The following is a 24,784-nucleotide window of genomic DNA, read 5'->3' on the forward strand; positions in this document are numbered from 1 at the left end:
AAGGCTAGAGCTCTACCATTTGAGCCTCAGCACCACTTCCGGCTTTTTTCTATATGTGGTACCAAGGAATCGAACCTGGGTCTTCATGCATGCTAGGCAAGCACTTTAACCACTAGGCCAAACTCCAGGCCCCAGCTGTATTTTTTTTTTTTTGTCTCTTCTTTTTTGGTGCTGGGAATTGAACCCAGGACATTGCATGTGCTAGACAAGCACTTTGCCACTTAGCTACTTTCCAGCCCATCTGTTAGATCATTTGATCATATCATCTTCATAGTTCAGGTTACTTCCTTATTTGAAACCTTTGGTGAGGCTGAGGGACCCTGTCTACATACTGAGACGCTGGGTCTACACAGCTACACAGGAGACTGAGATCTAAGTATCTCAACTCATAGCCAGCCTGGGCAAAAAATCCGTAAGACTCTTATCTCCAATTAATCAGCAAAAAGCCAGAAATGGGGGCATGGTTCGAGTGATAGAGGACCAGCCTTGAAGGGGGGAAAAAAAAAAAAGGCCAGCCAGGCACCAGTGGTTCATGTGGATAACCCTAGCTATTCAGGAGGCTGAGATCTGAGGATCTAGGTTCAAAGTCAGCCCAGGCAGGAAAGTGTGTGAGACTTATCTCCAGTTAACTACAGAAAAAGATGGAAGTGACTCAGTGGCTGAAGTGGTAGAATGCTAGCCTTGAACATATAAAGCTCAAGGGAGAGCACCTAGGCCCTGAATTCAAGCCCCACAGCCATCTACTCCGTAGGCAAGGTAGAAAAATCAGTCAGAGGCTGCCCAGCAAAAGAACAACAAAAAAATCTGAAGAAAGAAAGAAAGAAAGAAAGAAAGAAAGAAAGAAAGAAAGAAAGAAAGAAAGAAAGAGAGAAAGAAAGAAAGAACCGTACGACAAAAAGCAAAAGAACTGCGAGCGTGGCTTTGCCTCAGTAAGGGCTGAGAATTATTTGCTTGCTTTGGGACAGGAGGAGACATAACAACGTGTACTATCAGGAGTGATTTCACTGAGGAGGGAAATCCATGGTGCGGATGGGGGACCACTAGAGGTGTCTTCGGGCAGGTAAGAGCCGGTGGGATCAAGCGGTCTTGACTCGGGTCGGCAGCAGCCCTGCAGGAGGGAAGGGAGGGCTGTGGGCGCGGGCGGACGTGGACGCCCCCGGGACAAACCCAGAGAAGCTGCACCTCCCGCTTCCTGTAGGCCTCGGGATTACCCTGGACAGGTCAGCCTGTGTATCCTGAGCTGCCATAACCGAATGTGTGTCCGCTGCTCCAGCATCCCCAGGGGTCCCCCCAAAGGCGGCCTCGCAGTCGCCTCTTCATTTTTTTTTCCTGCAACCCCTTCAATCTCGGCCCCGCAGTCCGCATACGCTGAATTACCCTGGAGAGACACCGAGCTGCGACTACGCAGCTGGTTTCACAAAGGGGGGCGGTCCTCGCCCGGCGCTCCGGGACCCGGACGTTCGAGCCCGGCCCCCTCCTGGCCCCCTCCTTCCCGCCTCCCTTCCTCCCCTCCCCCTCCCCCCCAAGACTAGCCCACTGGGCCACCGTAACTGATGTCCGCCGCCACCGAGAAGGAACCCAGGTTGGTGAGGGGTGGGACCTGAAGACGGATCTGAATCGGGATTGGGTCGAGAGCTCAGAGGCGGAGTTTAAAGGCAAAGTTCGAACTGAGATTGGACCGAGCCCTGAGAGCCGCGGGGGCGGAGCTGGGGATTGGGCTGAGGGCGGGGCCTGTGCGCGGATTGGACGGCTGGCTAAGGGGCGGTGCTTAAGGGGGCGGTGCCGTGTCGGAAGTCAAAGGTCGGTAAATAGTGGTGATGTCATGCAGGCAAGATGGCGGAAGGGTGAGCCTGTCGTTCGGCTTCCAGGCGTTGGGGCCTCTTCGGGTTGGGGTTGCCTGGCCAGGGTGCCTGTGGGAAACGGAAGATCAGCGTGAGCTCGGACGAGCCGAGAGGACAGAGTGGGGCGACAGTCCGGGCGGGTGGGGAAGCGGCCTGCGGTCGCCTCGCAGAGGGAAATGGAGGGTCGCCGCGGCACGGCGGGGCCGCCAGATGTGTCTGTCTTCCGCAGGGAGGACGTGGGGTGGTGGCGGAGCTGGCTGCAGCAGAGCTACCAGGCCGTCAGAGACAAGGTAAGCCGACCGGCGCCTTTCCCGGCCCGGGCGCCGCTGTGTGGACCTGGGCCGCTGGTCTCCCCGAGGCTCCCTGGAGCCCCAAGCGTGGCTCTGCCCTGGCTACGAGAAGACGGGTCTCAGCGCACACCGGTGTAATACCAGCCACAGCGACATAACGATTGCTTTTAAAGGCTGAAGCAACCCCTCCCAAAGAATCCATAGAAAAGAGCCATTTATTCCCCCTCAGGAAATTGACAACTTCCTGGTGGGGCCGAGAACATTGTCTGGAAGCCTTGAAGAAGGATTCTAGCAACGAAGAAACTGACTCCCCGTAGTCATTTAAACTGCTAAAGGAGGTGCCAGCCGGCACACTCTGACACGTTCCTGATGAGGTGGGAAGACAGTCATTAACCAAAGGATCGGAAAGCTGAGATCTGAATATCACATTTCTGAGCCAGCCAGGAAGAAAAGTTCATGAGACTCTTAGTCTCCAGTTAATCAGCAAAAAAAAAAAGTCAGTGGTGGAGGTGTGGCTCAAGTGGTAGAGCACCAGTCTTGAGCACAAAGGCTAAGGGACAGTACCTAGGCTCTGAGTTCCAGACCCAGTACGTGCACACACAGACACACACAAAAGCGGTTTCATTACTGAGATGTAGGAAGGGCTGTGAAAGGGAAGTACTAAAATGTTTGTGTAGTCTAGGTAATCAAAGACATGACAGGGAAATGGTGAGGGAAGAAAGCCTATCCAAGCCAATCTGCCTAGACAGGGTGCGGAGCAAGAACCCAGGCTTCAGTGAAGATAATCAGGCATAAACACTGGTACCTGATGAGTTCAGTGAGTAATGGTTTTGCAAAAGGGGCTGGAGAGCTTCCTAGTCAGAGTGTGAAAACTTTTGCGGGCTAGCTAAGTGATCCCTGTGAGATAAACAGCTCTTGGTCCTGCCACTGGGCAGTGCTAATGGATATTCAGTAATTTGTTTAAAGCATCCCAATTGCATTGTATAAAAACTAATTACTATTTACTGCAAGCAAGTAGAGCAAGTCCTACTTTAGGAAGACTCTAGAAATTGTTTCAGTACAATTAAATCAACCATCTACCCTGGAAGAATTTTTTTTTTCAAATCCCTTGTCCTGAATACTCCTCTGAGCTTCAGCCCAAAAAAGTCAGAATGTACCCTGCTCTGTTCATGTTACTGATGCTAAAAATGAGGACTTCGTGTTAAGGTGTAATATGAGACCTAGAGTAGCACGCTTACTGGTTAGCAACTTCTTGGAGGGAAAGTGACATTCATTCAGAAACTTCGCAGGACAGGTGGGTGTAGTGGCTCAGACTTCCCTTTCTTTACTACTTTTAGATTAATTTCAACACATTATTTAACCTCTTGAGTCTTTAACTCCTCAAGTATAAACTGAAAATAATTTCTATCTAATGGGATTGTCATTAAATGAAATGAGAATTACATGAATGTAATGCACAGAGAATGATGCCTGGCACATTAAATACTTAAGATCATTTAGTATTTTTGTTAATGCTGAAAGTGATAGGAAAACTCTTGGTCAGCATCCTCGGTCTATTTCTCCATCCTTTTTTGTTTTTGTGCAAGTTCTGGGGCTTGAACTCAGGACCTGTGCACTGCCCCTGCACTTCTTTTGCCCAAGGCTAGTGTGCTACCCCTTGAGCCATAGCTCTACTTCCAACTCTTTGGAACTAAGAATGTCACAGACTTTCCTGCCCTGGCTGGCTTTGAACCAGACCTCAGCTTCCTGAGTTGCTAGGATTATAGGCCATCAGCGCCCAGCTCCATTCATTTGTTTTTTTAGTCTTCAGTTGCTTTGCTGGTCTTACCTCCTGTCTTGATTCCATTAGGGCCACTCCCATTAACACACCTGGCCGTTCTAAGTCTGAGAAGACTTAAAATTTCCATGTCTGTTCCTCACCTCCTCCTGTTCTGTTCTGTGGATGCTTGAGGATACTAGCACTTATAACACTCATAGAAAAGGGCACATTGAACTTTATCTGAGCCAGAAAGCCTTTCAGCCTTCAGCCTTCAGCCTTGAATTTTCTTCTCTTTCCATTGACTTCAGGAAGTCTTCCCTCAGTCCTGTTCAACAGTTCTGTCCTTTTCATTCCAGGAAGCAACTGTCCATATCTGAATATACTCAAGCCACCACTTATAAACTTATCTGCAGTCACACTTTGCTTTACCTGATGCTTGTCAGAACCAGTGAGTGTTTTTCAGCCCTTATCTTTCTGGACCTCCTGCAGTATTCAATACTAATGATTGCTTCTTTTCCTTGAAACTTCTGACATGGTTTTCACCCAATTACCATCTACATCTATAGATTTACCTGGTAGGTTATCAAGATCTCCTTTGCCTGCCCCATAAAGGTGGGGGTTCTGAGGGTGCTTGTCTTCAGCACACTGCTCTGTTCACTCTTCAGACTCTTCCTTGGTGTGCTCCTCCCTTTGTTAAGGTGATTTGTGGTTCTTTTCCCTGAGCTTCAGTGTTTGAGGATCATTTCTGTGGGATGACTGTCCTAGATATCCAATCAGACACTTGAGTTTGTTTGTGGGTCATGAGGCTAGAACTCTGGCCCTGAGAACTGTCCCTGAGCTTTTCAGCTCAAGGCTACCACCCTACCCTTGGACCTGGGCCTTGTCTCTGAGCTCTTCAGCTCAAGGCTACTGCCCTACCCCTGAGCCACAGCTCCACTTCCCTGTTTTCTAGTAATTAATTTGAGTTAAGAGTCTCCTGGTCTTTTGTGCCCAGCCTGGCTTTGAACCAGGATCCTCAGATCTCAGCCTCCTGAGTAGCTAGGATTACAGGTGTGAGCCACCACGCCCAGCTCCAGGCACCTCAGATTCTGTATGCCCAAAATCATTACTGGAAATCAAGGATAGATAGACAGCATCCTGCAGTATAAGTCCTTTGAAATTACTTGGTACATGACAAGACAGTCAAATATTCTTGTAGGTGGCTTTTATGCACTGCGTGCCATCCCTGAGCTCTTCAAGACTAGCGCTCTACCACTTAAACCACAGCATCACTCTAGTTTTGTGGTGGTGAATTGGAGTCTCACAGACTTTCATGCTCAGGTTTGCTTTGAACTGTGATCCTCAGATCTCCTGAGTAGCTAAGATTACAGATATGAGCCAATACCACACTGCCTTGGCCTGCTTTCTGTACTGGTAATTTTGTATGGCCTGCAGATGTCATAAATATCCAGATAGCTCTTAGTGGAAAAAAGATTTCCCATCTCTGCGGTAAACCTTCTGTGCATCGGTACTTTTTCACTTTGCTGGTAGTACTTGATCTTCTACCTGTTTTACAGCCAGTTGTCCTTCCTTGATTGTTTTACTGCCTTCAGTCAACCTGTCTGTTTAATCACCGGGTTCATGTTTCTCACCTTACTAGAAATATTTCTCTTGATCTCATCCTGCTCCTCCTAGGTTATTCCAATAGCTTCCTAACTGGTATGCCTTAATCTTCTAATCTCATCACACTTGGACCCAGCCTCTGAGTATTAGTAGAATAATCTAGAGTAAAAGACAGTCTTATGTTCTACCTGATTCACTTTTGGTGGCTCCTCTAACAGAGAGAAGCAACCTTTCCAGCTTTGTTCCTCACTGTTTTTGCTTTGGATTTATGTTCATCAGGACTAAAATGCTTATAAGCTTCAAGTAAATGCCCATCTCCAGACTTCCTTGGCTGATTTGTGGTTTGGTTTTTGTTTGTTTTTGCCAGCCCTGGGGCTTTAACTCAGGGCCTGGGCACTGTCCTTGAACTTTCTCAAGGTTAGCACTCTATCACTTGAGCCACAGTACTACTTCTGGCTTTTTCTGTGTATATGGTACCAAGGAATCAAATCCAGAGTTGTATACAGGCCACTAGGCCACATTCCCAGCCCCTAGCTGATCTTTTCTTTGTACTTAAATAACTTCAAACTGAAATTCTTAGATCCCAGCCTCCTAAGTAGCTAGGACTATAGGTATGAACCACCATGTCCAGCTTCTCAAAGTCTGTTTTGTTTACAGAATCTTTATGTCCTTCTTTCCCAATCAGAATCACTGACCTGGTCTGCCTTTTGCATTTATGAGAAAATCGAGGACATGAGTCTTACTCATTCCCTCCCAACTTTGAGCTCCTTGGCTGAAATGCAGCCCCTGTGCCAAGACACAGTGGTCTCCTCCTCTCTCTGCTGTCAGTAATCCCATGTTGTGGAATTGGGCTAAGTATGCATTGTTTCTGAGCTCAGGCTCCCTGTCACTTGCCATTTCCATATAGCTGTCTAGTACTGAAGAAGCACAGTGAATAAGAACAGGAGTGATGGTGTCCAACAGCTTTGTCATTCTTCTCTGTCTTCCCATAGTCTTCTGAAGCATTAGAGTTCATGAAGCGGGACCTGACAGAGTTTACCCAGGTGGTACAGCATGACACAGCCTGCACCATTGCAGCCACAGCCAATGTGGTCAAGGAGAAGCTGGCTGTGAGTACTATCCACACCTTGAGTGGCTGCCCCTCCCATCCTGCCCTGCCCTGGATCCTGGTGGGGACTCCCACTTTTCTTTCCTTAGGTGACTATTTTTTTCTCTATATGGGGAAAAATATAGAAATAGTCCCTCTCAGCCAGGCACTGGCAGCTCACACCTGTAATACTAGCTGATCAGGAGATCCAAGGATTGCAGTTCATAGCACAGATCCAAAGTCCGTGAAACTCTTTTTTTTTTTGCCAGTCCTGGGCTTGAGCTCAGGGCCTGAGCACTGTCCTTGGACTTTCTCAAGGCTAGAGCTCTACCACTTGAGCCTCAGCACCACTTCCGGCTTTTTTCTATATATGTGGTACCGAGGAATCGAACCCGGGTCTTCATGAATGCTAGGCAAGCACTTTAACCACTAGGCCAAACTCCCGGCCCCAAGTTCGTGAAACTCTTACCTCCAGTTAACCACCAGAAAACCAGAAGTTGTGCTGTGGCTCAAGTGGTAGAGTGCTAGCGTTGAACTGAAGAGCTCAGGGAAAAATGCCTAGGCCCAGAGTTCAAGCCCCCACAATTGACAAAAAAAAAAAAAAAAAAAATACAAATACAAATAAGGGCTGGGAGTTTGGCCTAGTGGTAAAATGTTTGCCTAGCATGCACAAAGACCCAGGTTCCATTCCTTGGTACCATAGACATAGAAAAAGAAGTGGTAGAGCTCTAGCCTTGACAAAGCCCCAGAACAGTGCTCAGGCCCTGAATTCAAGCCCTGGGACTGGCCAAAAAAAAACAAAAAACAAAACCATAACCAAAAAGCACATAAAAGAGAAAAGAGGAATAAAAATAGAGGCAAACCTAGAGGCACCCATAATTTCATCTCCCAGATATAACTGTGTACACTTTCTTTTTCCAAATAAAGATCATTTTGAAACTAGGTTTTTGGGGTCTTTTTTTTTTTTTTTCAAGGCTGGGGCTTGAACTCCAGTCCTGAGAATTGTTACTAAGTTTTTTTCCCCTCAAGTCTAGTGCACTACCACTAGAGCTAAAGCTCCAGTTCCAGCTTTTTTGGTAGTTGATTGGAAGTAAGAGTCTCAGTTTTGCCTGGTGCTGTGGCAATGAAAGGCTCCAGGAGGTGTGTCCACTAATTGCTTGCTGCTTCTGCCCCTTGAAAAGGATAGACTCACCTCCTTAGCTAGCAGTGGCTAGTTCTTCAGGCACTGGAGCCTTTAAAAGTCTTCCATGCTAGCCACTTGGTCATAAGAAGAGACAGCAGGGTGTGGTGCCTGTAATCCTAGCTACTCAGGCTCAGATCTGAGGATCAAGGTTCAAAGCCAGCCCAGGCACAAAAGAACCTGATACTCTTATCCCCAATTAACCTTTACGAAATGAAGTGGGATTGGCTGAAGGGTAGGGCTGTAGCCTTGAGCTGAAGAGCTCAGGGACAGTGCCCAGGCTGAGTTCAAATCCACCAAAAAAAAAAAAGTCTGTTTTGTCTGCTCAAGTTGGTTTCAAACTGCAATCCTCAGATCTCAGCCACCTGAGTATGTAATATAAGGCTCTAGCACGTAAGCCAAAGTGTCACTTCCAATATTCTGATGGTTAATTGGAGATAAGAGTCTCAAGGACTTTTGTGCCTGGGCTGGTTTTGAACTGTGATCCTCAGATCTCAGCCTCCTGATTATTGGCATGAGCCACCGGCGCCTGGCTTTGTCAATTTTTGACTAGCCTAATTGGCCCTGATATTTTTCTACTCATATTTCTGCTCTGGTCTACACAGGACTACTTTGGCCCTTTCTGTATGAATGGAGGGCTCTGTTTCCTTCCCTCTCCTCTAGCCCCAGATATAGGGTGAAAAGTTGTGATCACTCTTTTGTCCCCACAATTGGCACACCTTTGCCTCTGGCTTGTCTCTAGGAGATTTGTTCTGTTGGTTCTCTCTACAGACTGAAGGCTCCTCAGGGGCAACAGAGAGAGTGAAGAAGGGGTTGTCTGACTTCCTAGGCGTGATCTCAGACACTTTTGCCCCCTCACCAGACAGAACCATCGACTGCGATGTCATCACCCTGATGGGCACCCCCTCTGGCACAGCCGAGCCTTATGATGGCACTAAGGTATTTGAGGGCAGAATCTCTTGTATGTGTTAGGTCTTAGTTTCCAACTCAGCTCTGCTCATAACAACAAAAAATACAGAGATCACCAATAAGGAAAAGAATTGCTGTATCACTAAACCCATAACTGCATCAACCCAACGAGAATCTGACTTTTTGCTGGTCTATAACCTCCCATTTCTTTTTGTTCACAAACACAGGTAAAGATAGGTTGGAGTTTTTATTTCTATTTTTTTATTTAACAAATAGGCACTTTCTATATGCAGTTTTATAACCTGCTTTTAAAAGAAAAAGTAACAAATTATTAACATTTTTCTTAGCCACCATCACTTTGTAATGTCTTTCAAGTCTTATAAGTGGCATTGTTTACTCAGTCATTTCCCATTGCACATTTGGGTTCCTGTCAGCATTCAACCATGACAAATCATTGTGGAGAGCATTTTTAGGGGCAGGGTTTTCTCCACACTTGGGTTATTTAAGACTAATTTCCACTAGGAAAATAATACAGAGAGAGTGTCTTCAGAGCACTTAAATCAGCAACTATGCAGTGTACTTGTGCTGCATTTGATTTTGTTAGCATCAAGTCTCTCAATTTTTATTCCAAATGAGCTGATTTTTCCAAGTGTATTTCTCAGGATGGCATTAGTGGCTCCTCTTATGAAAATGTGAGAAGAGTTGTGAAAGTTATTAAGTATAAGAGTTTAAGTTGTGACAACAATGACTCATCAAAACCACTTGCTGAAGTTCTGTTGCAGATAGCCCATGCTTCAAGTAATGCCGACGATAAATGTTTTTGTTTATCAGCTAAACTCGCCACCCTCCCCCACCATGAAAACATAGCATATATGACACTTGGCAAACCAGTTCCAGAATTTGAGTTTTTTAAATTTTCATTGCTGGAGTATTGAACCTTAATAAATGCTGAGTAAACTACCTTCCACTACACTCTTAACCCAAGAAATGTTTGATGAATAGTTTCAGTTTAGAGATAGCATTATTTCATGATTTGCCACTTAGACTTTATTTATTTATTTTATTTTATTTTATTTTTTTATTTGTTTTTGCTAGTCCTGTGGCTTGAACTCAGAGCCTGTACCCTGTCCCTGAGCTTCTTTTACTCAAGGCTAGCACTCTACCACTTGAGCTTTAGTGCCATTTGCAGCTTTTTCTGCTTATGTGATGCTAAGGAATCGAACCCAAGGTTTCATGCATGCTTGGCAAGCACTCTACCATTAAGCCACGTTCCCAGCCTTGGACTTAATTAATATAATTGTATTTGGTGCTTTTCAAATTTCACCTGTTTTAGCGTTTTATACATACAATTTTATAGCCTGCTTACTTTATTTGGTTAGTTCCCTGGTGTAGAATATTGCATTTAGGAGCATTTTTCGGGCCGGGAACGAGGCCTAGTGGTAGCATGCTCGCCTAGCATGCACGAAGCCCTGGAACCACATACACAGAAAAAGCCAAAAGTGGTATGTCTCAAGTGGCAGAGTGGTAGCCTTGAGCAAAAAGTGTCCAAGGACAGTGCCCAGGCCCTGAGATCAAGCCCCAGGTCTGGCAAAAAAAAAAAAAAAAGGTCAGGAGTTTGGCCTAGTGGTAGAGTGCTTGCCTAGCATGCACGAAGACCTGGGTTCAATTTCTTCGTACCACATACATAGAAAAAAGCCAGAAGTGGTGCTATGGCTCAAGTAGTAGAACTCTAGCCTTGAGAAAGCCCTAAGACAGTGCTTAGGCCCTGAATTCAAGCCCAGAACTGGCACAAAAAAAGCATTTTTCTAAGAGCTCCAGTTCTAGGCCTTAGTCCAATGCCATGGGCCCTATGGGTTTGTTAACCAGCAGAGGTGAAATTGGGTTGTGGTTGATTAGATAACCTGTAGAGAAGGATACTTTCTATGTCCAGCTTCCAGAATTCCTTTCTTTCTTCTTTGCCTCACAGGCTCGTCTCTACAGTCTGCAGTCAGACCCAGCAACCTACTGCAATGAACCTGATGGTGAGGGGGTAGCGGTTAGGGGCTTATGGGCAGGCACCCCGAGAAGGGATGGATAGTGGGACCAACTTGTCTCAAAGCCAAGTCCCTATTACAGGAAGGGTCCACGGTAGGGCCTGTGTATGTATTTGTACCGGGATGCTTTAGTGGTCCTTCTTCCTCACTGCCTTCATTCTTTACATTTTACCCTCTTCCCAGCCTCTTTCCAGTCCTGCTTCCCTGCCTATCCTCCCTTTAGCTTCTATTCACTAAGTCCCTGTCATTCTGTGAGTCCTCTGCTGGGAACTGGAGACCAGGAAAGAGTCAAACCCTCAAACTGGCCCATTCCTCCAGGAGCAGGCTCTTAAGAGGGAAACAAAGGAAAGGGAATCAAGCAGAAATAGTAAAGGAGTGGAATGCCTGCTTCTGCAGGAAGATAGGCACTAACCCAACTGAATGAGCCTGGAAGTGTCGCTTGAGTTGAGGTCTTAAGAATGAATTGGAGGGGCTGGATGTGTACCTTAGTGATATAGTGTTTGCCAAGCATGCATGAAGCCCTGGGTTTGATTCTGCAATACCACATAAGTAGAAAAAGGCAGAAGTGGTACTGTGGTTCAAGTGGTAGAGTGCTAGCTTTGAGCAAAAGAAGCTCAGGGACAGTGCCCAGGCCCTGAGTTCAAGCCCTGGGTCTACTGATGACCTAAAGACAGCTGTTTCAGAGAATGGGAATCAATAGCCAGGTACAGTGAATTAAATGCGAGCTGGGGCATGAGAAAATGGAGAGCACCTCATTTCCCAGAGATAACTGACGTTCTCCACCCTCATCCTAGAAGGGCCCAACCACTTCCTTACCCTGCCTTACTCCCAACCTTGACCAAAAGAATAAAAACCTTAAGCTTTCTTATTGCCCATATCTAGCCTTGAGTATATTCTGTAGGTTCCATGTTTTTCCCCGAACCCAGAGATCTGACCATCATCATCTGTCCCCCTGCAGGGCCACCGGAATTGTTTGATGCCTGGCTTTCCCAATTCTGCTTGGAGGAGAAGAAGGGGGAGATCTCAGAGCTCCTTGTAGGCAGCCCCTCTATCCGGGCCCTCTACACCAAGATGGTGAGGGCTCACCCAGCAAGACCTGAGCTAGCTCCAGGCTTGAGGTGTTGGGAAGTGGGAGGGTTATATACAATGGGAAACATGCCAGACTATGTCCTGAGCAAAGGATCTGCATGAAAGAGACTTGTTGTCCAAGGCTCTGACTTTGAGAGAATGGTAAGAAAGGGGAGTGCTAGCAAAGCCAGATTGGAGTTTCTTTTTCCTTACTTGGCTCAATGGGAAGGTGGGTGTGGCTGAAACCAGGTGAAATAGAAGGATTTTAGTTAACTGCAAAGCCACTTTTTTTTTTTTTTTTTTTTTTTTGTTGGTCATGGGGCTTAAACTCTGGGCCAAGGTGCTGTCCCTGAGCTCTCTTCAGCTCAAGGCTATCTCCCTATTCCTGGACATGGGTGTTGTCCCCTTCAGCCACAGCAACACTTCCCCTTTTCAGTGATTAATTGGAGATAAGAGTCTCAAGGTCTTTAGTGCCTGGCTGGCTTTGAACTGTGATCCTCAGATCTCAGCTTCCTGAGTAGCTAGGATTACAGGTATGAGCCACCTCAATCGAGGCTGCAAAGCTACTTTCTATGTCTGAAATCCAGAGCCTGGGAGTAGACTGATAAGGCTGGGGACACAAAACCAGCCCAATATTTATGCTCACCTCTATTTTGCCCACCATCCAGGTTCCAGCAGCTGTTTCCCATACAGAATTCTGGCATCGGTATTTCTATAAAGTCCATCAACTAGAGCAGGTACGCTGGTCTAACTTGGGGAAGTACCTGTTTAGCTTGGGTACAAGAAAAAGAGCAGGCTAAATTTGTTGAGACAAGAAAGAATAGATACCAAAAGCTATAGAGTCCGTAGCAAGGCCTAGGAAGAGGATACATTGACTGCTATTAGATATTCCTCACCTTTCTGCAGGAGAAAGCCCGAAGGGATGCCCTGAAGCAGCGGGCAGAACAGAGCGTCACTGAAGAGCCTGGCTGGGAAGAGGAAGAAGGTAAGAGGTGCAAGTAGACAAATAACAGGCCTGTCTGTGAGACTCCAGCCAATGAGCGCAGAGTATGTGCTGAGCATAGGCAGATCTAATGGAATGTCAGACAAGGCCTGTGGAAACCCACACTTATATAAATTAGTAGTGTCAAGAACGTACTGCTTTGGACCCACTACTTCATTGTCCCTGGGAACAAATTGAAAAATCAAGATTCAATCTTGTAGGATCATGTCCTGATATCAGCCTGGGAAGAAAAGTCCCAAGTCTCTAATAAACTACTCAGAAACAACCTGGAAGTGGTGCTGTAGCTCAAGTGGTAGAACTTTACCCTTGACAAAAAGAATTTTAGGGACCATGTCCAGGCCCTAAGTTTAAGCCCAAGGACTGGAAAACAATAAATAAATAAAAGATGCTTGTATTATATACTATCTGCCCAGCCTGTGCTAAGAGCTCTTTTTTTTTTTTTTTTGTCATCCTACTCCTTGAGCCACAGTGCCACTTTCACTTTTCTAATTGGAGATAAGAGTCTGATGGTCTTTAGTGTCAGGATGGCTTTGAACCAAGATCCTCAGATCTCAGCCTCCTGGGTACCTAGGATTACAGGCGTGAGCCACCGAGCCTGGCTTTAAGAGCCTTTTATGTGTAGTCCTTACTAGAAAACTTTGTTATTGAGCCAGGTGCGTAGCCTAGTGCTCGCCTCGCATGCACCAAGTCCTGGGTTCGATTCCTGGGTACCACATACACAGAAAAAGCTAAAAGTAGCCAGGCATGGTGGCTTACACCTGTAATCCTAACTACTCAGGAGGCTGAGATCTGAGGATCACAGTTCAAAGCCAGCCCGGCCACTAAAAGTCCATGAGCCTCTTATCTCCAATTAACCACTAGAAAACCAGAAGTGGGGTTGTGGCTCAAGAGTTAGGGCAGTAGCCTTGAGTTGAAGAACTCAGGGACAGTGCCCAGGCCTAGGGGTAGGGCAGTAGCCTTGAGCTGAAGAGCTCAGGAACAGCTCCCAGGCCCACAGTTCAAGCCCCATGACTGACAAAAAAAAAAAAAAAAAAAAAAGCCAGAAGTGGCACTGTATCTCAAGTGGCAGAGTGTTAGCCTTGAGCAAAAAGTTTACAGGGACAGTGCCTAAGCCCTGTTGTCATTTTCACCATTGAGACAGGAACTTGAAAGAGAAGTAGGCTTGCCCAGTCATGCAGCGGAGCTCAATCAGAACTCCAGCTAACCCACTTCCAAGCAGCCCAGCAAGGGCCCTGTGAGTCAAATGAACTTTGACTACAGGGAGTGTCTGCAGAAGAATCATGGTGGTGCAGGGTGAAGGAAATGGTGCGAGTCTTCATTGGAGTCAATTTGGTTGTCACTGCCCTCTTGTCTTCCACCTTTCTCCACAGAGGAGCTTGTGGGCATTTCACCATCTCCAAAAGAGGTAAAAGTTCCTGTGACCAAAACTTCTACATCCCCTGAAGGAAGGCCTGTCCCCCAGAGCTCCTGTGAAGAGACTCCAGTGACCCCAGTGGAGCCTCCAGCAGAGGTGACTCCATCAGAGAGCAGCGAGAGCATCTCCCTCGTGACACAGATTGCCAACCCTGCTCCTGCACCTGAGGCACCAGTGCTACCCAAAGACCTGTCCCAAAAGCTGTTTGAGGCATCTTTGGAGGAACAGAGCCTGGCTGTGGATGAGGGAGAGACTGGACCCCCACCCCAAGTTCCCTCCAAGTCCCTAACCCCAAGTGGTCGCCCCAGTGGCCCAGAACCTAGGCCTCCAGCAAGAGTAGAGACTCTGAGGGAGGAGGCACCCACAGACTTACGGGTGTTTGAACTGAATTCGGATAGTGGGAAGTCTACACCTTCCAACAATGGCAAGAAAGGTAGGTCTGAAGGCCCAAACTTGGGGTTGTTGTGGGCAGGACAAGAGACAGTTGCCACCTCAAAAGGCAGATGTGCCTCCTTGTCCCTTTCACAGTCCTAGGAGCAGATTTTCTTTGAAATCCTGGTAAGCACAGCTGCTGTTTGTTGTTTGTTGCAGTATTTCATCAAGTCTGTCATGCACATGGTCTCTGAAAGTAGGCAGCGCCGTACATTTGGGATTAGTGTCAATGGCATACTTGACCATTGGAGGCCTTGTACGAAATGTCACACAGCATTTCATTTCCATGTGCACCACACTGTGAGGTACTGTCTTTTTACAGGGAAGAAAAGGAGGCCCAGAAATGTTTAGATGACTTATTTCCTGATTATATGTAGCCATGCCTGTAACTGGTGCACTCTGCCAATATCTGTGCTTTTGGGCAATTCAGCCTTGCTTGGGCTGGGAGTTCTCTGATGTTGATAGCAGGGTATTCTCCCTGGGGAACTTGAGGAAAGTGTCAGCTTCCCTAAGCTTTTGTTATTATTAGGAAATAAGTAAAAGCTACACATACTATTTAAAGAAGAATGAATTTGGGCTTCCATTATAGAGCTTTAGTTTTTTATCTGTGTCATGGAGATTGAGACTAGAGACTCCAGTTATGTCAAAGAGCAACCTCTTTTAACTCCCAGGAATGGAATGGAGACACTGTCTACAGGACAAGAATAGGCATAGTGTTGGCTTTGTCATCTCCAGAATCCCTCTCCAGATTGCCAGGTATAAGCAAAACTGCCCCACCTCACTTGACACACAAGCTGCTATTGGCACTGAACTCTGTACCTGTCACAGCCTAAAGCTTGTCTAGCAGGTGAGGCCTGGCCTATTGCACAGTGAGTGACTGGTTTGATGCAGTGGATGGACAATGGACCCATCTTGGCTTTTTCTTCTGATGGAAACTTTAGGGTTTCCAATGTTTTAACACGCTGCTTTCTTTCTGCCTGGTTCAGTGAGGTCATCCATTCAGCTACTACCTGCTCTTTATGAGACACTGAGGGGGGAGGGGCAGAAGCGAAGATCTTTGTGATGAAGCATGAGACATCATGGGACAGGCTAGATACTGGAGGTGTTGAGAGAAAGAAGGAATCTGAGCATCAGCGGTGTCTCACCGAGGAGACTATTTTGGAGAGGTGGGGCAGGTGCTGGTGGTAGTCCAGGCTGAGGACATGCTTAAGGGGTGATGACAAAACTCCCTCTTGACAACTCCTGTTGTCTCCCTGGAAAGGGAGGTACAAGAAGGGCTGATGGGTTGGTTCTTAAACAGAGCTTAAGAGCTTAATTATCTTAAGCTGGAATCAGAAGTTTGGACCTGGTGTCATAAAACAGCAGATAGAGAAGCTAAGGCTCACACTATGGAGGTTCAAGTCCCAACTTTGCTTATAAGCTACATGACTTCAGAAGTTTCTGATTTACTCCCTTTTTTTGTGGGGGGGGGAGGATGGGGTTGTGGGGCTTGAACTCTGGCCTGGGCACTATCCCTGAGCTCTTCAGCTCAAGGCTACTGCTCTACCCTTCTACCCTTGAACCAAGCAAGCCCCACTTCCCCTTTTCTGGAAGTGAATTGGAGATCCTCAGATCTCAGCCTCCTGGGTAGCTAGGATTACAAGAGTGAGCCATTCACCCGGCTACTCCTTTATATACTGAGGGTAATTGTTTTGGGATTGACCTCTATCAGGAAATTTGGGAGCGCTCTGATCTGGGAAATGAAGATAATAACAAGAGGTAACATTTGCTGAGTATTTTCTGTGTCTACACCTATGCAAAGCACTGGATGTGCCTATCACTCAGTCCTCCCCAAAGCTTTCTAAGAACTGTGCAATTGCTCATCTTTCGTTTGGTAGAAATCTAAGATCACTTAACCCCAAGATCACTAAATAATACTGGGAAGCATTTAAAATAACCCTGTGGGAGAATGGAAGAATGTGATGGGCCTGACAGGTGGTATAAGTTGGCTTGGATGGGTAGGTAGAAGCCTGGCTCTTTGAAAGTATGGGGATTTGAGTACAGGGCCTGGGTGCTTGGTTAGCAGGCACTCCACCACTTGAGCCATGCCCCTATCTTTTTGGGTTATTTTTTAGATAGGATGGCATACTCTTTGCCAGGGCTGGCCTCAGACCACATTCTTACCTATAGGCAGTCTAGAACCACCATGCCCTAGCTTGTCCTGTGGAGATGGAGGTTTAGCTAACTTACCTGTGCTAGTCTCAAACTTAGAGTCGCCAGTCTCCATTTCCCAATTAAGCAATTAGACAGGCATGTTACACCTGGTCTTGAACTCACCTGGGGCTTGAACTCAGAGCCTGGGCACTGTTCCTGAGCTTTTCTACTTAAGGCTGGCACTCTACCACTTGAGCCACAGCTACACTTCCGAGGTTTTGGTGAAGATGAGTCTCACAGACTTTCTTGCCGGGCTGGCTTTGAACCTCAATCCACAGATCAGTTTCCTGAATATGAATAGCTAAGATTATAGGGATAAGCTGTCAGTTCTTGGCACCTTGTCTTTTTTTGGGGGGAGGGCAGGATCTCACTGTAACCTGGGCTAACCTATACCTCACAAACTTATTGCCTTTGCCTCCTGAGAGCTGGGATTCTAGACATGAACCACTATACCCAGCATCTCTGTTTTACTTTTTCCCAGCTACATTTAATCACAAAGGTGCAGGCACAGAGTAGATAGGAAGTTGGATTTAACTAGAGTTCAGCAAGGTAAAATCAATGTAAGAAAAAGGACAGTATATGCAATAAATGATCAGAATGTAGTTCTTGTATTCTTAGCTGGGTAGAGGAGAGAATGAGAGGGTAGTAAAACAATTAGAACTAAAGAATTACTTCATTTGGAATTGGGCTGCAGAGAAAATATACTGGTTAGAGAGGTGAAATTGAGATGGGGGAGTTGCAGAAAAGGTGCTCAGCTACTCTGGGTTGCCTTGAGTACATTTGGAGGCATGTGAAAGGAGGAGCTGTGGATATGATGCACAGCCATTCTCAAAAGTACTAGTCAGTTGGTGAGAAAAACCAGTGGCTTAGACTAGGCTAGGACAGTGGGAATATAGTAGAAGAAAAACTATCCCCCTGTGGCCAAAAAAATGTGTTGTGGTTTTGAGGTTTTGTTTTTGTTTTGTTTGTTTTTGCCAGTCATGAGGACTAAACTCAGGGCCTGAGCACTGTCCTTGGGCTTTTTCAAGGTACTTGAGCCTCAGCCCCACTTCTAGCTTTTTTCTTTTTCTTTTTTTTTTTTTTTGCCAGTCCTGGGCTTCATGCATGCTAGGCAAGCACTTTAACCACTAGGCCAAACTCCCGGCCCCCCTTCTAGCTTTTTTCTACGTATGTGGTACTGAGGAATCGAACCCAGGTCTTCATGCATGCTAGGCAGGCACTCTACCACTAGGCCAAACTCCTGGCCCCAGGTCACAGCTCTTATATGAAGAATCGATCCCAAGGCTAGCTACTGACCCACAGCAAGCCACACTGATAGGTACATATCCACTATATTGAGGTGGCAGAGCCAGGTAATTTCATAAGACTTAAGACCTTACAACCTGAGGTTCAAATCCTCTCATTTATAAGTACTTGTAGTTAACTTTATTAGCTTTATTTTACCAATCATCCTAGCAATAGCTTTTCTGACATTATTAAAATGAAAACTCCTTGGATGCAGATATTTTTTTTTTTTGCCAATCCTGGAGCTTGAACTCAGGACCTGGACACTGTCTTTGGACTTCTTTTGATCAAAGCTAATTGATAGCTATTGGCAGCACTCTGTCACTTGAGCCACAGCATCACTTATGGCTTTTTCTGTTTATGTGGTACTGAGGAATCAAATCCAGGACTTCATACATGCTAAGCAAGCACTCTACCACTAAGCCACGCTCCTAGCCCTTCATATTCCAATTCTAACACCATTTTTCCCAAACAATAGGCCCAAGTCTGAAGAATCACCCAGGTAGGTATACCTGTTTATAAAGCAGAATCCTAGGTGACCACCTAGTTGCTGAATCCCACAGGGGACTGGAAGTGGGGAAGTTAGAACTGCCTACTGATAAGTTTCTCCAATGTATTTTGCAAAGACAGTGATTTTATCCTAATTTCATAAATTGACTGAAACACAAATAATTTCCCATGACTGCATACTAGGTCTAGAAGTGAGTGATACTCAGCTAGGTCTGCTGGCTTGAGAGATCACAATACTCATGATGAGAAAGAGGATGCAGTGCCAGCCCCTTGTGCAGAATGCTGAACAAGCAGATTATATAATCCACATCTTATAACTGTCACAGGCAGGCTTTTAGTTTACCTGTCAGACCACCCCCATACCTTACACCATACCTTAGTGGCATGAGATTCATACAGATCAGGTGTTTTTAAACATGTGGGGTCAGATCACAAATATTCCCACACAGTCTACTGAGTTCCACTAGGAACACTTGAGAGCAGCCAAACAGGTAGATGAATGAATGGCTTATTTTGGAATTTTATTTCCATAAACAAGTGGTAGGCTGGATTTGACCTATGGGCCATGGTTTCAGTTACTAGTTTAGAAAAAGTGTTTTAGAGGGCCGGGAGTTTGGCCTAGTGGTTAAAGTGCTTGCCTAGCATGCATGAAGACCCGGGTTCGATTCCTCGGTACCACATACATAGAAAAAAGCCGGAAGTGGTGCTGAGGCTCAAGTGGTAGAGCTCTAGCCTTGAGAAAGTCCAAGGGCCCTGAGCTCAAGCCCAGGACTGGCAAAAAAAAAAAAAAAAAAAAAAAAGTGTTTTAGAATATTTATTATTCATCTACATGCTCTGGGTACCAGGAATACATAAGAAAACAAAACTCAAGCTGGCACGATGGCTCACGCCTGTAATCCTAACTACTTAGGAGGCTGAGATCTGAGGATCAAGGTTCAAAGCCAACCCGGGCACAAAAGTTAACCACTAGAAAACAGGACGTGGGGCTTGGCTGTAGGGTAGGGTGGTAGCCTTGAGCCGAAGAGCTCAGGAACAGCGCCCCAGCAGAGTTTAAGCCCCAAGACCCACCAAAAAAAAAAAAAAAAGCTATATTATTTTCTATCAGGTAATTATCACATTTTTGTTATTCCCTATTAATGGACATTCAGGTTGATTCTGAAATTTCTTCACTACAGCATATCACTAATAGATTGCATTTAGAATTTTTGTTTACTAAATCAATACTTTTCCTTAGACTACTAGAAGTGAAATCACTAAGCCAAGGGTAAAGTCCATAAAGACCTTTCTTGCAAGGCTGGACACATGGCTAAAATGGTACAGCACCAACTATGAGCAAGAAAGCCTCGCAAGTGCTAAGCCCTAACAACAAAAAAGCTGTGTTGTATAGTGTCAGCCATTTTGTTGGGTTTTTTTTGGGTGGGGGTTGTTTGTTTTTTGCCTGTTCCAGGGCTTGAACTCAGGGCCTGAGTACTGTCCTTAGGTTTTCTCAAATCCCTGTTTTAAATTAAAGAGTGTTGGGGCTGGGAGTTTGGCCTAGAGGTAAAGTGCCTGCCTACCATGCATGAAGATAGGGGTTTGATATCTCAGTACCACGTGCATAGAAAAAGCTGGAAGTGGTGCTGTGGCTCAAGTGGTAGAGCTCTAGCCTTGAGAAAGCCCAAGGATGGTGCTCAGGCTCTGAGTTCAAGCCCCAGAACTAGAAGAAAGATGTTATCATCCCTAGTTAAAACCCTTTAGATATCCCTTCCTGTCCTGTGTTGCCTTTTACATTGTGGTTTGTGGTTCTAGGCTCAAGCACAGACATCAGCGAGGACTGGGAAAAAGATTTTGACTTGGACATGACCGAAGAGGAAGTACAGATGGCACTTTCCAAAGTAGATGCCTCTGGTGAGGTGAGTGACTCCAGTCAGCCACAGCCAAGCCAGACCAATGATACCAAGCTCTAGGAACTCTCCCCATACAGCTGAGCTGTCCCCTCAGAGAGGATCCCTGTATTTGGATAAGTTGGCAGACTGCACAGGGAGTGTAGTGAGGCCTCAATGTCTTCCCCCTGACAATTGTTAGCAGCCTTTTTTCAGCTCAAGATTGGATGGATGGGAAAGTTCAAGGAGCTACCTAAAAATACAAATACTAGCCAGATGCCAGTGGCTTACACCTGTAATCCTAACTACTCAGAGATCTGAGAATGATGGTTTGAAGCCAGCCCAGGCAGAATGTCCACGAGACTTTTTTTTTTTCCAATTCACCACAGAAAGCCAGAAATAGAGAGATGGCTCAAGTGGTAGAGTGCTAGCCTTGAGCACAAAAGCTCAGACAATGCCCAGGCCCCAAGTTTAAGTTCCAGTACCAGCAAAACAAACAAATACATACTTCACAGGATATGGTGGCACAAACCTGTAATCCCAGCACTGGTAAGCATAAGCTCAAGGGCCACCTGGACAACATAACTAAACCCCATATATGTATTCATACATCTACACATGCTGAATCCTGCCTAGACCTTATGACTTACTGTCCCCAAATATGGGGCTTTAGCAGGTTCCTGGCCTTAAAGACAAAAGACCAATATGACAGACAGCAAGTCACTCAACCTTTCTTCATCTAACATATAGGATTGATGATACTGCTTGATTATAAGTTATAGTGAGGTAGGCATGTAAACAGGTCAGGAATGGTGACTGGCTTATAGTAACCTCAGTAGATATTAGTGATGCCCACCAAAAAGACTCATTCTATAGTTACTAAACTTTAAGCTTTTAATTACTATTACTCTTTGCTAGTTCCCAGAATGAAGCATGGGTTATATTTGCTCATTATGGTGCTAGGGATGGAACCGAAGCCTCATGCATGCTAGTCAATTGCCTACAATTGAGAACATATTTAGAATGAGAATCTAAAACAGCCTAAGGTTAATTTGTGACCAGACTAACCCTTCAGTCTAGATGAGATGGATGTGTTATTTCTATTATTACTTAAGAATCATATGGCCAGGCACTGGTGGCTCACACCTGTAATCCTAATTACTCAGGAGAGATCTGAGGATCATGGTTCAAGTCCAGACTGTGCAAGAAAGCAACTTAGCAAAGGAGCTGAGGGACAGCATCCAGGCCCCATGTTAAAGCCCCACATACAACAGAAAAGGAAAAAAAAAAATCTGATTCCTTCTGTCATATGAGCAGATTAGAGAGATCCGAGAAGGTCTAGTGTTTTCAATTGGAAGCTAAAACCTCAGAGGAGTGACTTGTATTCAAGAGTATTTTGGACGTAGGACTTCACTCTACCCAGCAGAAAAGGCCCATAGTGTCCTATCATGATATACGAACAGCTGTTAGCTTCTGTGCCTTTGGCAACTCTCTTTAAAACTTCACAAGTAGAATTAGGGATCCAGCTCAGTGATAGAGCACTTGCCTAGCATTTGTTGAGGCCCTGGGTTTGATCCCTGGCAATGTAATAAGATCTCAACCTGGCATACAGTATACCTGACCATTGCCATTCTGAAGCCCATCCTATCGAGGATGAGCTGATAGTAGGCCAGGAGTAAGAAGGTAAGAGAAAAGAGACTTAAGCTCTAAGGTGCTGGCCTCTGGGAAAGGCCTTGTGAGCATGTGCATCCAGTACACCCTGCTTTCAGAGGCATAGTCTTAATTAGTTTCAATAGGAGCCAGGTTCTCCTTAAGGGAATGATTTTAGGGGATTAATTCTTGAGGTGTCCCCTGTGGTGTCTGGAGTTGGTTGGTAACAGTAATTCCTTTGGGTATGAAACAAGGCAGCAAGCCCTTCCCTCATTTTTATCCAGCTATGTTCCTGTGTTGTCCAGAGGATCATGAGTGTTCTCTCTCTCTCTCTCTCTCTCTCTCTCTCTCTCTCTCTCTCTCTCTCTCTCTCCCTCTCTCTCTCTCTCTCTCTCTCTCTCTCTTTTTGGCAAGTCCTGGGTCTTGAACTAAGGGGGCCTGGGCACTGTCCCTGATCTTCCTTTGCTCAAGGCTAGTGCTCTTACTACTTGAGCCACAAAGCCACTTCCAGCTTTTTCTATTTATGTGGTGCTGAGAAATTGAACCCAGGGCTTCATGCATGCTAGGCAAGCCCTCTACCACTAAACTACATTCCTAGCCCCATGAATTCTCTTTCACAGCAGGGCCAGGGTATGGTCCAGAGTGGGGTCAGCTATCCAGAATGGAGGTAGTTTTGCTTAGCAAGTGAAAGGTTGGGTCTGGGCTTGACTCAGAGTAAGTATGTTTGTGTTCTCCATTATCCTCTCACATTTGCAGCTGGAAGATGTAGAGTGGGAGGACTGGGAATGAGGGGAGCCACGCAAGCTGCTCCCCCACCTGCGGCACCTCCCACCTCCCTGCTCATCTCAGCCAAGCCCTGGAAGACACTGACTGAGAATGTCCCTCCAGAGGTTTCTACCATCCAGAGGTCTGGGTACAGCTACTGGTGGCTCCCTGCTGATCTTTGGGCCTCTGATCACACCTGGGAAGGGGCTTTCTTAAATCCAAAACCCAGAAATCTGACTTGTGCCAACCTTAGGATCACCTAAGGGGGAGGACACTACCTGTCACTGGAGAGCCTACATTTCTTGCTGAACGCCCACCAATCCCATGATCTCCTGCTGGGAAGCCCTAGGGGAGAGCACTAGCCCTTCTGTATGGAGACAGTTGAGCCATCAGTCTCCTGAGGGAAGCCAAGACAACACTGGCTGCCCATAAGCAGAGGAGGAGGGCTGAGCCACCTGCCCACGGCCAAACTGCTCCTGTCTCAGTGGATAATCCCTGGGAAATGTGCCTCTCTTGGGAATCTCCCCCTCCACGGCATTTTCTACTCCTGGAAAAGTTCCCTGGGGTTCAGAATCTTAAGACCAAATCTTCATTCCCTCCTTTTCTGCCAGCCCACACTGGAATATCCCCTCACTTCCTAGGGCTTCTTTACATCAAATGCACCCAAGTCCTTAGCCCAGCTGTGCCACTGCAAGAGCCTGCTCTTGCACTCTCTCCCTCTCCCCAAGAGAGGGGACCACTTCAGGCCCTCTGTGCGCTGCCTGGCAAGATACCTAGTCCAAGCAGCTACCTACCTTGACTCCCTGTAGCTACCAGCGGTACGAATTGATGAGCAAAAGTGAGCCCTGGTAAAGCTTCTCTGCCTCAGCCCTCTGCTTCCAAAGGAATGGGCCTGGGTGAAAGTCCTGAGACTCTGCAGGACAATCCTTCAGAAGACAAAGCCAGCCTATGGCTCTTCCCCTCCACTCTGGTGAAGCTGAACCTCTGTTGGGGCAGTGAGGGCTGCAGGGATTCCTGGAGACCCCTGGTGCTTCACAGTGTTGCCTGATGATTGTTTGTAAGCTGGTGTGTCCACCAGTGATTTAAAGAGATCATGGTGGGGGCGCCAAGAGTGGTAGGCACTTCACTGCAAGTAAGTGGTGGGGTGGAGAGAATGCTCAACCTCCTTTTGATGGGATGGGGTTTTTCTCTTTGTAATTACTTCTTTAGTTTAATTAACCTTTTGGTTGTTGTGCAATATTATATATTTTAAATTATAATGCATCTTCCCAGAGTATTTTGTAGCCAAGAAAAGAAAACAGGAAAATATTAAAAGAAAAAAAGATTCTAACAGCTGTTAGTTTTGTAATTAAAAAAGGAACAAAAAACAAAACAAAACAACAACAAAAAAAACTTTGTCTTGAGCCTTTTACAGATTTGCCATAACAGCATTAAAGAAATTCAACAGAAGCCAGAAGGTGTCCAGGGATCTGTTTCTGTCCCCGTGGCAGCCACTGGAGCCTGGGCCGAACTCACACACTTCAGGGTAGCTTCCCACTTGGAGCTGGGGGTAGACATTGGGGCATAGCTAGGGGACTGACTTTATTCTTACCTCAGACTTAGCTTGTCCTCTGGGATGAGAAAGGGACGGGGCCTGAGTAGGCCTCTCACCAAGACAAAGAGTCAGGAGGTGGTTCCTGCAATCCCATCGCTTCTGCTTTTATTTGGGAAGGAAGCTGTAGCAACAGTAGTTCCAGCTGCTCGGGTTATTTGTCTCCTCTCCTCCCCGTCTGGTTCTGGGGTCTAATTTAATAAGCTTTAAACACCTGTATGAAAAGTACTTGCCAGCTGTTAATAAAAGGGAATTATGAATGATATCCTTGGTTCATGAAGATCTTTTAGAAGGAAAGAGTAGTATAAGTC

General features: G+C 46.1%; 1 protein-coding gene across 2 annotated transcripts; it reads left to right on the plus strand.

Annotated features, from left to right (window-relative positions):
* Positions 1-1,517: 1,517 nt before the first annotated feature.
* Positions 1,518-24,738, plus strand: Bsdc1 (BSD domain containing 1). 2 transcript variants are annotated; one of them, XM_090335340.1, is made up of 11 exons: positions 1,518-1,582; positions 2,071-2,131; positions 6,485-6,601; positions 8,531-8,698; positions 10,635-10,689; positions 11,660-11,775; positions 12,438-12,506; positions 12,676-12,754; positions 14,143-14,619; positions 20,394-20,497; positions 22,874-24,738. In XM_090335340.1, exons 1-11 carry the CDS (start codon positions 1,554-1,556, stop codon positions 22,904-22,906), a joined length of 1,308 nt encoding a protein of 435 aa, XP_090191466.1. In that variant the 5' UTR covers positions 1,518-1,553; the 3' UTR covers positions 22,907-24,738. The 2 variants fall into 2 exon arrangements, with proteins under 2 accessions (XP_090191466.1, XP_090191467.1); XM_090335341.1 differs by lacking the exon at positions 1,518-1,582 and adding an exon at positions 1,806-1,844.
* The last annotated feature ends 46 nt before the right edge of the window (positions 24,739-24,784 follow it).

Source organism: Megascapheus bottae, chromosome 6 (assembly GCF_031878675.1).
Source record: "Megascapheus bottae isolate mThoBot1 chromosome 6, mThoBot2.hap1, whole genome shotgun sequence".
NCBI lineage: Eukaryota > Metazoa > Chordata > Mammalia > Rodentia > Geomyidae > Megascapheus > Megascapheus bottae.